The sequence below is a fragment of the Bidens hawaiensis genome, unplaced genomic scaffold (assembly GCF_021521415.1).
Source record: "Bidens hawaiensis isolate Kalapana, Puna unplaced genomic scaffold, B.hawaiensis_p1.1 tig00036756_1, whole genome shotgun sequence".
NCBI classification, from domain to species: Eukaryota; Viridiplantae; Streptophyta; class Magnoliopsida; order Asterales; family Asteraceae; genus Bidens; species Bidens hawaiensis.
The window spans coordinates 6,629-19,623 of NW_027496415.1; the positions used below are offsets into that span (position 1 = coordinate 6,629).

At 34.7% G+C, this 12,995-nt stretch overlaps 1 protein-coding gene across 1 annotated transcript; it reads right to left on the bottom strand.

Annotated features, from left to right (window-relative positions):
• Positions 1-12,133: 12,133 nt before the first annotated feature.
• Positions 12,134-12,583, bottom strand: LOC143588752 (uncharacterized). Its single transcript, XM_077069677.1, has one exon. It carries the CDS (start codon positions 12,581-12,583, stop codon positions 12,134-12,136), a length of 450 nt encoding a protein of 149 aa, XP_076925792.1.
• Between the last annotated feature and the right edge of the window lie 412 nt (positions 12,584-12,995).

Sequence of the window (12,995 nt, forward strand, 5' to 3'; positions counted from 1 at the left end):
AACCACCACAAATTCAGATAGACACGTGAACCTAAAATATTTAATTTCTTAATACACACACAAACACGTGGTGGTAGGGGTGGGGGATTATGCGTTCACATGATTTTCGCATGTGTAAGTTTTATAAACAAACGAATTTTATATATATTTATTTAATAATATTAGAGTTCTAGTAATAAACATATCGGTTGGTGCTAACAAGTTTGATTGGTCTCTACTTGTGTGGAACTGAGAACATAATGCTCTCAGTTGCTAAGATTTCGTTAAGTTTGCATATATGTGGGTTTAGCTATTGGGGCCGACGACAACGTGCTTATTGCTATCCCCTTCTTGCTTCAGACATATGGTTGCAATCTGGATCGATTCTAATTTAAGCTTCTATCCACCAGACCATACCCTCGCTTTTCCCATGTACCTTTTTGAGGTGGTCTAAAATATACATATTCTTAAATAAATATTTCCTACACTTTTAAGACTTTTGAGCCAGGTTTTTATTGAATATTACTACTAATTGGCTTTATATCTAGATTTAAAGACCCAAATGGCAAAGAGCAAAATAATAATAATAAATAACTTCAAATTTAACGTATGATGAAATTCTTTTCTTTGAATTTTATTGTGGCATTTAAAATATGATATCAAAATATAAATTAACGTCTCATAATTGCTTTGGATAGGAATTGGTGACAAAGAATTCTGATGTACTAATTGGTTTGGTGGGCTACGAACGAATAACAAAGGAGCTGTCATATAATGAAAGTTTTGGGCCCACAGCTATTGGAGTATGACTCAAGAAAAGGGCATAGACATTATTATTATTATTATTATAAATTCATTCTTATGGCCGTAAAAGAAAGGAGAACGGAGAGGCATTGGAAGTGGGCAGAAGAAGTTTGGACGACAGCCCTAGGCTGTCACGGAGGGCAGCCACTGTCACACCCCGACCAAAGGCGGCGGAACATGCCGAGGTGTAACGATTGTCCATAAGCACATGATACTAATTAAAGTGACAGTATTTAATAAACTCATTTCATTTCACAACATCGCAAATGTCACATAACAATTATCCATAAAATAACCATAAACAAGATATCACAAAATATGGCAAATTGATATTGTTCATTTTTACTAATATCCTAAGGTCTTTGATGTCGTTTTCTTCACAATCATAAATCAACAAAGATGCAAACCTGCAACATTTCATAAAATAAAGTTTGTCAACACAAAGGTCGGTGAGCAATTCATAAGTTTAATCATATTAGTATATAATAAAGATAGCCACAAAACTTGCATACGAAACGATAAATAAAAGTGGTAATTTGGATAAATAGATATCGCTAAACACATTAGCGACACCTAGCTATAAGAGGATGCCAAATAGTCTAGGATTTTATAGTTATCGTTAATTGCATTACGTTAACGACACCTTGCTATAAGGGGATGCCAAATAGTCTAGGATTTTATAGTTCCACCAACCAAAAGCGATAAACACATAGGCATATAAGCATAGAACACCAAATCGAGCAATTATTTAGGTAAAGTATACAACTACGTTTGTGGTTTAAGATTCAAATATAAAGCATTTTGTTGAATAAGTATGAAATGTCACCCCCAAAATAAAAGATGGAAAATGGGGTATGAAGTACTCACCTTCAAGTGGTAAACTTGAAAGATGATAATTTGGAGATTTGTCGGAACGACGAGTTTAACGCACAATGCCTAAAAAGAAAAGAAGTCTTGAATTTAGAAAGGTTGTCTTGAAGGTCTTTAAACAAAATAAATGTTGAGAAATGTAAATAATTAAAGTTCAAGGTTTAAAATGTGACTATTTAAGAATGTATAATAATAACCCTTTAAAAATGTAAGTTTGCTCGAAACTGGGTTAAAGTATCTAACCTTAATATTTACTCAACCTATGTTAAGTAATAAGGTGGGTAAAATGCAAGAATGCAAATCCCTTTGGAATAAAGATACTAAAACAGGTTTTTTTTATCGAGTGTTCGGGTTGTCGGTTCGGGTCTTGATAATTGGTCAAACCCAAAGTCAACTTTCCAAAATATTGAATGTTATGAGATAACTCAATAAAATTTAATAAGACTTAACCAAGTATGTAGTTCCATTGTTTTAGAACTAACAACGCACGTTAAGTGAGTGTTCGGTTTTGTCGGTCCAAACTTTGTTATGAGATCAAGTTGGATCCAACATTTCCAAGTACTTTAGAAAATATTTAAAAATCAATTTGTAACTATTTTTAAAGAAATATACAAGTCTTGATGGCTAAAAAAAACACACTTGTGTGTCTTAAGCGAGCAAGAATCGGTTTGGTTTGGTTCGGTTTCCATCTCACAACAAGTTCATAGATGGTTTCCACATGTCCAAACACTAAAGAACTTGTATAATAATGTACAAATAAAAAAATACCAAAAGTTAACAATAAAGTCTTTAAACAAAAGTTCGGTTTTTGGTTCGGATCGTGTTTCGGGTTAAGACCGAGGTAAGATTCTACAAACCCATAACCATAGAATTTGTAAAAATGATTTTAGAAACTTAGATCTAACACTAAGTATGTTTAAACAAACAAAACTTGTAACAAAGTTCGGTTTACGGTTTAGAGCTATTTACGGTTAAACCGAAGCATAGACTTTTAAAAACCCATAACCATGGAACTTGTAAACATGACCAACAAACTAAAATAAGAAAGATTAATATGTATGAACAAGTTATATAGATATATATATATCAAGGACACGAAGTCTTCCATGAAGCCTTGCCTTATGGGGTCCGAAACCTCACCGACCGGAATCGGAGAAGTAACTACCAAAGGTAAACAAGGGGTGTATATTATATATATGTTGCACAACCATAAACAAGTATTAATAAGGCTACATAAACTAATTAAGATGAAAGACCAAAATCCTTCAAGAACACTTAAGAAGATAACCTTGAATCTTTGATGTTTGAGAGAGTTTTTTTTCTTTTTGGAGTTATAGCAAGGGAAAATGAAGAGGAAAGGTAGTGTATATGGGTGTGAGACACAAGAGTTTTCATGCAAAATGGATCAAGACAAAAACACAAAACAACAAAAAAATAAATAAATAAATAAAAATAAAAATAAAAATAAAAATAGGATGTTTTCAAGACCCAACAAGTGTGAAACAATATTGTAACATAAATCCATCATTTTGATTATAACATAAGCTTCGGTTTACAAATCGGGTCGGTTTACATAATAAACAAATACAAAAACGAATACAAACAAGACCCGAAATTGACGAATGTCACAACCGCAAAGCAAGAAGTGAAAGAGAAAGAAAGCCTTGGTTCAACCAGATAGCATTGGGGTTCAACACTTACTCAGCCAAACATCATTATTATTCGGTTTAATTTTATTGTTTTTTTTATGAATTCAATTTTTGAACTTTATTTATTTGGCTTGTTTATGAGTATGGTTGTTGGCTAAACCCCTAGACCACCTAGGTTTATGATGAACTTTTGTTGAGATTGGATTTAGTTTGGACTTTGCTTTTGTTATGGTTTATGATTAAGTAAGAGGTTTCTTGTTATTTATTCGATGCATATGTGTGCTTAGGATTGTTTGGTGAATTTTATTGTTTCACAGTTTCCATGGTGATTGTTTCATATAATAGGATTCTGTTAGGTCATCTACTGTGTGTTTTTGACTAGTTTATGGTTGATATGCATTAAAACCATAGGAACAATCTTAATAAATTAAATAGACCTAAGTGTGCTGCTAATCTAAATAGCTGTAAGGTGATAGATTATATGATAAGTCTTGGTTGTTTAAGATTGCTAGATTTAGTTCTTCGTAAGGAGTCCAATTAGGTTTGATTTTTCAGCCTTGTTTATCTAGTCGAGCGAATACTTTAAACTACCTTTGATTTCCGCGCTGTAAGGTAGGATTTCGTTTGGAGGTACTTGTCATAAAATAAGTTAGCGATCGTAAGGGAGTCTAATTAAGCTGGTGTTTTTAAGAACTTAATAGAGATCCATAGGTGTCTTCTTGAGAAGGGTCAGGGGTCCTGTTCGGGTTTTTCTTTAAGTGACTATTTTAAGATCCAGTTCCATAACTTAGCATTTTCCAACTAATTGATAATTGATACATTAGGGATTCTAGTCTAGGTGGTTGATCATCATCATCTGAATTAAGTCCAAGTTCTAAGTTTAGTCATCTTTAGTTTTTTTTAATTAGTTTATAATTAGTTTATTAGTAAAACCCCCTCAAAATAATAATAAATAAATAGTCGTGTTTGTAGTTAAGTCTAATTTAGCTAGTTAACGTAATTAAAATAGTCTCGTGGGTTCGATATCTGGACTTACTTAGCTGTACTAGAGTCGACCGGTTCACTTGCCGGTTAGTAGTTTTAGTTAAGTTAAGAGTCTAGATTTTATTACTTAGTGTCTAGATAAGCGTGTTTTTATTAGACTACTTTTAGCACATCACTTTTGTTTTAAAGGCTTTTGGGTATGCTTTGACGGGTAATGCAGGCGTTCCCTTTACGAATGCTCTTTCCCCATCCATCAAGGGCTCCATCGTTACTGTCTTACAGGTTAGTCTTCTTGTAACATTTTTACCAATTCATTCTCTTTGACAGAAGGCCGAGATCATTAACTGGTCAACTTCTTTTGCTATCTACATACTATCTAGATAGAACCTTTCTAAAAATTCTTAAACCGTTTCACCCTATTTCCTATAATGTTGTGTATTGATTTGGTTGCCTTCGAGAACTTTCTCCTTAGGCTGAAATTCTTAAGGAACACTCTTCTAAAATATTTAAAACCGTCCAAAATTCCTGCATATAGCTTATTGAACCACTTTCTAGCCACTCCGGCAATTATTTGTATAAACACATGACACCAGCTGGCATCGACCACCCTTCTATTTCTCCCGCTCCAACAACTTGTAACACCTTAAATTTTAAAATGACTTTATAATATTTTTAATTACGGAAAATACGATCCCATTTTTTAAAAAAAAACCCACAATATATATATATGTTTTGATAAGTATTGTCTACTCAAAAGATCTGTCATGTTATATACTCTAAAACAATAGACAACTTTACATATATTAGTAATATTTAAATTTGTAGATGTGTGCCCTTGAACCATCCTGAGTGCTTGATCATCATCCACATTCTAGTCTGTGAACATTACTTAGAGAACATCGATTCCTCACACGTCTTGCTGTTGAACTTAGCAAAGAACCGATGGCCAGAAACCAAACAACTGATGGTATAAACATCAGTTGTTCTCCATTAAGTTTTGTCAAAATTGCTGCTCCCAAACATCTATCAAATTCAAACTGCTAATACAAAAGAACTGAAGATTAAACAACTGCTTTCAAACCATTGAAGATTATCAAGATCAGTAGTTCTCATAGAATTCTTTTTTAGATAGTTGTTTTGTATTTCTTCATCAATAGTTTGTAACAAATTTGGTTAGATGTCGCTTTCACCTTTAGCTCATTAGTAGTTACACACTTGTATACAATGAAGAAGAGAGCCTCTTCTTCATTAACACTTTTTCATCACACATTCACCTGATTAGAGTACTGTTGTATTAAAAATCAGTGAATGATGAACTAAGGTTGAAGGGGAGCAATAGATTGTAATCATAAAATTATAATTAATAGAAAGTTGTTCTTCCATATGAAACCTTCTATGGCTTGATTAATTTCCGCTGATTTAACTTTAATAATATGAATTGATTCATAAACTCATTATGAATTCAATTAATGTGATAATAATCCATTCAAAGAACTAGATCAGTTGTTTACTGGTCCTTTGGTGTAATTTGTGTTCCTTAGTTTAGTTGAACTTTGAATCTAGATGCCAACAATTGGTATCAGAGCTTTGGATCTCTGTAATTGATCTAACAATTAATTCAGAAACAAATTTCTAAGCTCAAATTGATAATTCAAAGTTGTGGAATAAAGTTTTAAGCAAAACTCTGTTGATTACTCTATTGTTCATGAAAACCCTGTAATACTAATATCATGTCGTTCGTACAAGACTCTCATAACATGGGTTCAACCTCGAACCACCGTTGTTGGTTCATTGTCAATACAACATATGGGCTCAGAGAAAGCTGCATTATTTATGCGGCCAAAACACTGGTTATTGGAGGTCAGATGTTCATGGGCCTCATTCCCTAAAACGGTTGATCCATTGGATGGTAACAAGACGTTGAAGAATGACCTAAAGATTTTTCTAATCAAGATCTACAGGTGTTTGAATTGGATGCCAAAGCTCATGCAACGCTTACCATGGCAATTCCAAATGAAATTTATGGTGGATTAATTCATTGCAAGTTGCTAAGGAAATGTAGGACGTACTTAAGGAAAATTTTGGTGGAACCCCACAAGTCCTTGAGAATACACGTGAAATTCTCAAACAACAGTATGAAGCATTTTTTTCATCTTAAAGAAGCGAGTTTAACTCAACAAATAGAAAGGTTCACTACATTATTTAGTGAACTAAAATTGGTTGAAGTTCATTACACTAACTTTGCTCTGAATAACATATTTCTGAGAACTCTTCCAGAAAATTGGGATACTTATGCTATCATTTGGGAGCATTACCCAATTTCAAGGATCTGAGTTTGACAATTCTCCATGGTATGTTGCTTACCTTTGAAAGAGAAATTATTCAAAAGAAGAAGTGGATCTCAACTGGTAAATCAGTTGATGATTATACCATTGGCTTAGCATTTTTATGTCAAGAAACTCAGTCCACTCAAACTACTAGCCAGGCTTATGACTATCATATAGACATAACTACTGCTATTGGTTCATGGTTTGAGAATCAAGCTTTCGTTGCTCATGAGAATCCTAAAAATATATTTGATAATCTATCCTTCATCGTGGATGATTTGCGGCATATATATCTAGTGGATCTGGAGGAAATGGAGATTTTGAACTCTTTGGCTTTATTGACAGTCAGAACCAACAAGTTCTATAAAGAACTGGATGGAAATATCCAGGAATAAATAATATGACAAAAATTGGTTTTGACAAGTCGAAAATGACATGCCACAAATGTGGCAGACTAGGACACTATGCTACAGAATGCAGAATTCAGTTGCAGCCTAGTTCCAATCATGTTAAGCCTTTGATAACATATCCTAGTTCTCCATCACATCCAAATTCTCATCAACAAAATTTCAATAACCATTCCACATCTTACTTTGTTTAACCCTCAACCATGAAAAATACTATTCCTTAGTATCAATCAGTATGTGCAAATGCCTCAAGAAATGCAGCAGATGCAGTATGTTAAAAATCCTGTCATTCCACCTATCAACACATAAGTTCCGTCTACAAACCTTACTGTACTTGGTTCATCTTCCTCAACTCAAGACAACACCAAAACAAGCATCTTCACACAAGAATTGGTGAATTGGAGTAGTGTACCAGAGGAGATGAGCACAAAGGTTTTGGCTCTTGTGGTGATAGATGCTGATTTAGCTGATGAGCGGGAGTTGAAGACTGATTTCAAAGATGAAATCATAAAAGTGCCGATGACAAGTGATGTAAAAGCAGATATACAAACTACTGATGGAAAAGCACTTACAACTACTGTTGATGAGGTAACCCCTAAAGTGTGTCAAAAATGGCTTCTAATGATTGTATCTTTGAATTTGCTAATATAAAACTTGCAAACATGAAATTGTTAAAACAAGTTGCAGAACTTGAATCAGTTTTTTCAAAATCGAAGGTTGATTTAGACTTTAAACTAAGTGAAAAAGAAAAAGAGATTTTAAACTATAACATGATTTTTCTAATAGGAATTCTTATTTTGAAAATCAATTAAGCAAGTACAATAAATGCAAGCAAACTTTAGAAAACACTCAAGTCAACTGCAAGAAATTGATTGAATCTATTAAGGGTTTCCAAATGCTGTTGAGTAAGCAATCCAATAGCAATGTGAAATTTGGAATTGGATATAATCACACTAAGCAACCTCAGGAATATAATCCAATTACACCTTACAATTGTGTTGATGAACTTGAAGAAGAAGAAGTTTTTCAAAAACCATTTAATCAGTTGTTTCACAAAGTACTGTTCCATTAAAAATTGCTAATCAAGATGAAATTGGAAGTTGGCATCAAACAATTGACGCACTAAAGAGTTCAAACTAATTTATCTTACTGAACTGACTGGTTAAAAGTCAGTGGTTGACTACTCATCAATAGTTTCAAAAACCATTGAACATTCATCAAAAACAACTGATGTGCTCAATACATTAATAGTTTTGCCTCAAACGGCTGATGCTTCTAAAGCATCCTTAGTTCAAAGAATTGCGAATCCTCAAAGCTTGTAGCAATGGCTTCTACATTTGTTCCAAGATTAGTTGTTATGTACACAAAGTGAATATATTCAAACTGATATTCATCCAACATTTGTACCTGGATACAGATCACCAGGAAAAGTTGTTGTAGACAAATTGGGTGTTTAATAAAGAAGAAACCATCTAAAAAAGGTCAAAAGAAGCATTTGTTTCATAATCCAGGTGATGTATGTCATAAAAACAATACTTAATAGAAAATTGTAGATTTTTGACAGCAGTTGAACACAAAAAGAATGTTGTAGCACCTAATGTGTGTATTCAAAATCCAAAATCCACAACGAAAAAGAAACTTTAGTTTAAATATGTAAAAACACTTGTTACTTTGGCTTTAAAGAACACACCAAGTTCAAGAACTGTCCAAATAACTGACTCTCCACCTAAAAAAATCTTACCAAGGCAAACAACAATTTCTAACACTCAAATAGTTGTTTCACAAAATGTTGAGATTAAGGTGCTTATGGTAAATCAAAAACAGTTGATGAATCTTGTAAAGAGTCTTCAATAGAAAATTGATTTATCTTCCTCAAATAAGCAACCCAAGACCAAAGGGGTTTGGGTTAATCCTTCTAACTACTTTCCTTTAAATGTGTAGAGAGCTTTCACATGCCTTGAAAGCTTATGGTATGCTAATAGTGGAGGCTCTAGGCACATGACAGAGAACATATCTCTTCTCTCTGAATTCAAGAAACATCGAGGAGGAGTTGTATAATTTAGTAATTATGAAAAGGGAAGTGTGTTAGGATCAGGTAAAGTAAAAGCTAGTAAGTTAATACTTGACAATGTTAACTTAATTGAAAAATTGAAATTTAATTTGTTAAGTGTGTCAAAAATGTATGATAAAGGTTACGGTGTTTTCTTTACTAAGAAAACATGCACAATTGTCAACTCAGATTGAAACACTGATTGCATAAAATAGTTTGTTAACTGCGAACAAAAGTGGCAATGTCTATGCTATAGACATGTATAAGGATAACAAAATATCTATTGCAACATGTTTTCTTATAGGGCATCAACAAAAGAAACAGATTTGTGGAACAGGAGATTAGGCCATATTGATTTGCAAACAACTAACAATCTAACCAAGAAACATCTGGTTAGAAGTCTACCCGTCAAAGAATGTTTATGTGATGAAATTGGTGCTGCTTGTTTGAAAGGCAAACAACATAATGTCTCATATAAATCAATAGAAGAGTCCAAATCTATTTCTTGATTTAATATTACACATGGAAATTTTTGGACCAGTTAGAATGCTGAGTCTTGGAAAGAAAAGCTATGTCTTGTTATTGTAGATGATTTCTCAAGAAACATTTGGACATTCTTCTTGCACTCAAAGAATGAAACAACTGAAAAGATCAAGAACTTCATTTTTACAAGTGGAGAAACAATTTGATCTGCCTATGAAAATCCTAAGAAGTGACAATGGAACTGAATTCAAGATTGAAGTGCTAGATACTTTTTGTATCTCAAAAGGCATTATGATACAATTCAGCATTCCAAGGCAACCAAAAGGGAGTAGTGGAAAGAAAGACCATCACACTCATTGAAGCTACTAGATCCATGCTTGCTAATTCAGGTACTCATTCAAACAGGCTATATATTTTTGAAGAATCAGACATAGAGAAAAACAACATTTTCATTCTTAGTATTGATCATGCTCAATATGCTAATCAAGGATATTCTGGGAGTTTATATATTGATGCTCAAACAACTAATATTCAAAATTAACCTCAACATGAAAATGTTGTTGGCCCATCAGTTGCTTCACAGAACAATTGTTTACCACCAATGCCCCCACCTTTAACAACTGGTTCTCCGTCAGTAGTTTTATCACATACTTTCTCAAACACTATAAGAGACATTATTCCTTATGTGTTTCATCGATCCCATCCTCAAGAGCAGATAATTTGTGACGTACAACATGGTCTTCTCACCATAAGTCAACAAGAAAATGTCTACTTCTTTGCTAGTTTTCTATCTTAACTTGAACCAACTAAGTATCAAATTGCCTTAAGAGAAAATAGTTGGGTAAATGAATTGCAAGAACTCATGCAATTTACCAAAATGCATGTATGAGAACTTGCCCAAGACCAGAAGGTGTAACTCCTATTGATATCGTTGATATTAGGGGTGTTCAAAAGTATCCGAATCCAAATCCGTATCCTAATTATCCGACTATCCGTATCTGAACTATCCGAATTTTCGGATATCCGAAAATTCGGATTCGGATACCGGTTTTTAGATTTTTTGGATAGTTCGGATATCCGAAGTATCCGATATATTAATTTTAATATTTTCTAATTTATTTTATATAACAAATATAAACAACAACCCTAGATCTATTTTCATAATATGCAGCGCTTCTTCTTTTCATTTCTCCACTCAAGACCCAAACCCTAGATCCAGCCTCCGGCCCTCCACTCTCCACCACCGGCGTCGACCACCACTCGTCTCCACCACCGTAGTCACTCGTCTGCAGTCTCCACCACTCACCTCCACCACCGTCAGTCACTCGTCTCCAGTCTCCACCATCGTTGCCGTCGACAAAGATCAATCCACTTTTCAGGTTTGTTGTTGGCATGGATATTGGAAACTTGGAACCATGGAGTAAAGAATTGGAAGATTGATTTGAATTCTCAAGATGTTTGTTTTGGAATAATATGTTGTATTCTAACTTTATTTTGAACAATGAATTATATGTTATTTGGTTGTTTTATGTTTGGTTTTAAATTCTAGAGATGAATATGATGATGAACAGAAACCCTAGATAGATTAGATGCAGAGAGTCTGATTGTTTGTTGTGTGTTTTGAATTCTTGAGATGATTATGGTTTTTTTTATTATTAAAGCAGGTTGTTTTTTTTTTTCGGATATTCGGATATCCGAAATTTCAGATTCGGATTCGGATAGTGAAAATCACTATCCGAAAGGTTCGGATATCCGAAACTTTGGATATCCGGTTTTGAACAGCCCTAGTTGATATATACCTCCATGGTGTCCTCCATTTTTTCTTTGAACATCATGTTGACCAATATTTGATAGGTTGCACCTGCATTTTTCAAACCAAAAGGCATGGTAGTGTAACAATATATACTTGTTGGAATCATGAATACCGTGTCTTCTTGGTCCGAGGGTTCCATTTGGGTTTGTTGGAATCCCAAAGAGGCATCCATAAAGGTCAGCATCCCATGCCCAACAGTCACATCCACCATGGACTCTATATGCGGCAATGGGAAAGGATCTTTGGGGTAAGCCTTGTTGAGGTATGTGTAGTCGACACAGACTCTCCACTTGCCATTCTTCTTCTATACTACCACCATGTTAGCTAACCATCTCGGGAACTTGACTTCCCTGATCATTTCAGCTTACAACAACCTATCAAGGTACCTATCAAGGTACCTCTTCTTGTATAATGGCATTTCTTTCTAGGGCGAACTTCCTTTTCTTTTGTTGGATTGGCCAGAAACTTTTGTCCAAACCCAATTTATGAGTAATAATATTTTTGGAAATACCTGTCATGTCCTCGTGTATCCATGAAAAGGTAGAGATCCTATTTCTAAGGAACTTGACTAACTGATCTTCGATTTCTTTGGGGATCTCGGTCCCTATTAGCACTTTGATGCCGGAATCCTGATAATCTAATCGTACTTCTTTGACTTCTTACTCAGCTGCTTACAAGACATCTAGTGTTCTGTTCTTTGATTGCTATGCTTGAGTTGATTTAGCCTTTGGTTTCATTGACGAGGCATAACAGTGTTTTGCTTCTTGTTAATCACCTTGAATCTTGATGATTCCCCAAGGCGTCGGCATCTTGATGCACTGGTGATAGGTTGAGGGAACTGCTTTCATCTCATGGATCCAGGGTCTGCCTAAAATAACATTGAAAGGAGTCAATGCATTAATAACACAATATTTATGGATAGAATTTACTCCCTCAACATAAACAGGAAGCTTGATCTCTCCCACTGTACTCTTGGCTTCTCCGTTGAATACGACCAAGACAGAAGACTTCGATATGATCTCGAATTCTGGAATATTCTCTCTCTTTAGGGTGTCCAACTGGATGATATTCACCGAACTTCCATTGTCCACAAAGATCATGCGTACAAAACAATTAGAAATATAAAGGGTTATGATCAAACCATCATGGTGAGGATCCTGAATATTGTTCCTGTCCTCATCATCGAACGTGACCCCGCATTCTCTGGGCAGGGTCATCGTCTTACTTAGTCCCTCAGGCTTTTCTGCTTTAGCTACTTTGGCGTTACTTCTAGCTGCTGAGTTGGACGTGCCGCATATATCTATCCTCCAGAGATAACATCCAAGATCAGAGCGCCCGGTGGTGGAGTTTCTGCCCTTTTGGGATCTTGCTCTGGATCTGGTTTCGATTCTTCTTTCCCAGAAACTCTTTTAAGTGATATTTGCTGAGTAGATAGTTGATTCCCTTCCTTAGAGCAATACAGTCTTCCCTTATGTGACCGAAATTTTCATGAAAGCGCACCGTTTGGACTTGTCCTTCCATGCACCGTTTTTCTCGTTCTTTCGTGGCCATCTTGCCTTTTCACCTAGATCCTGCATAGCGCACATTAATCCAGGAATATCAGCTGAAAAACAATAATCATGTAATTTA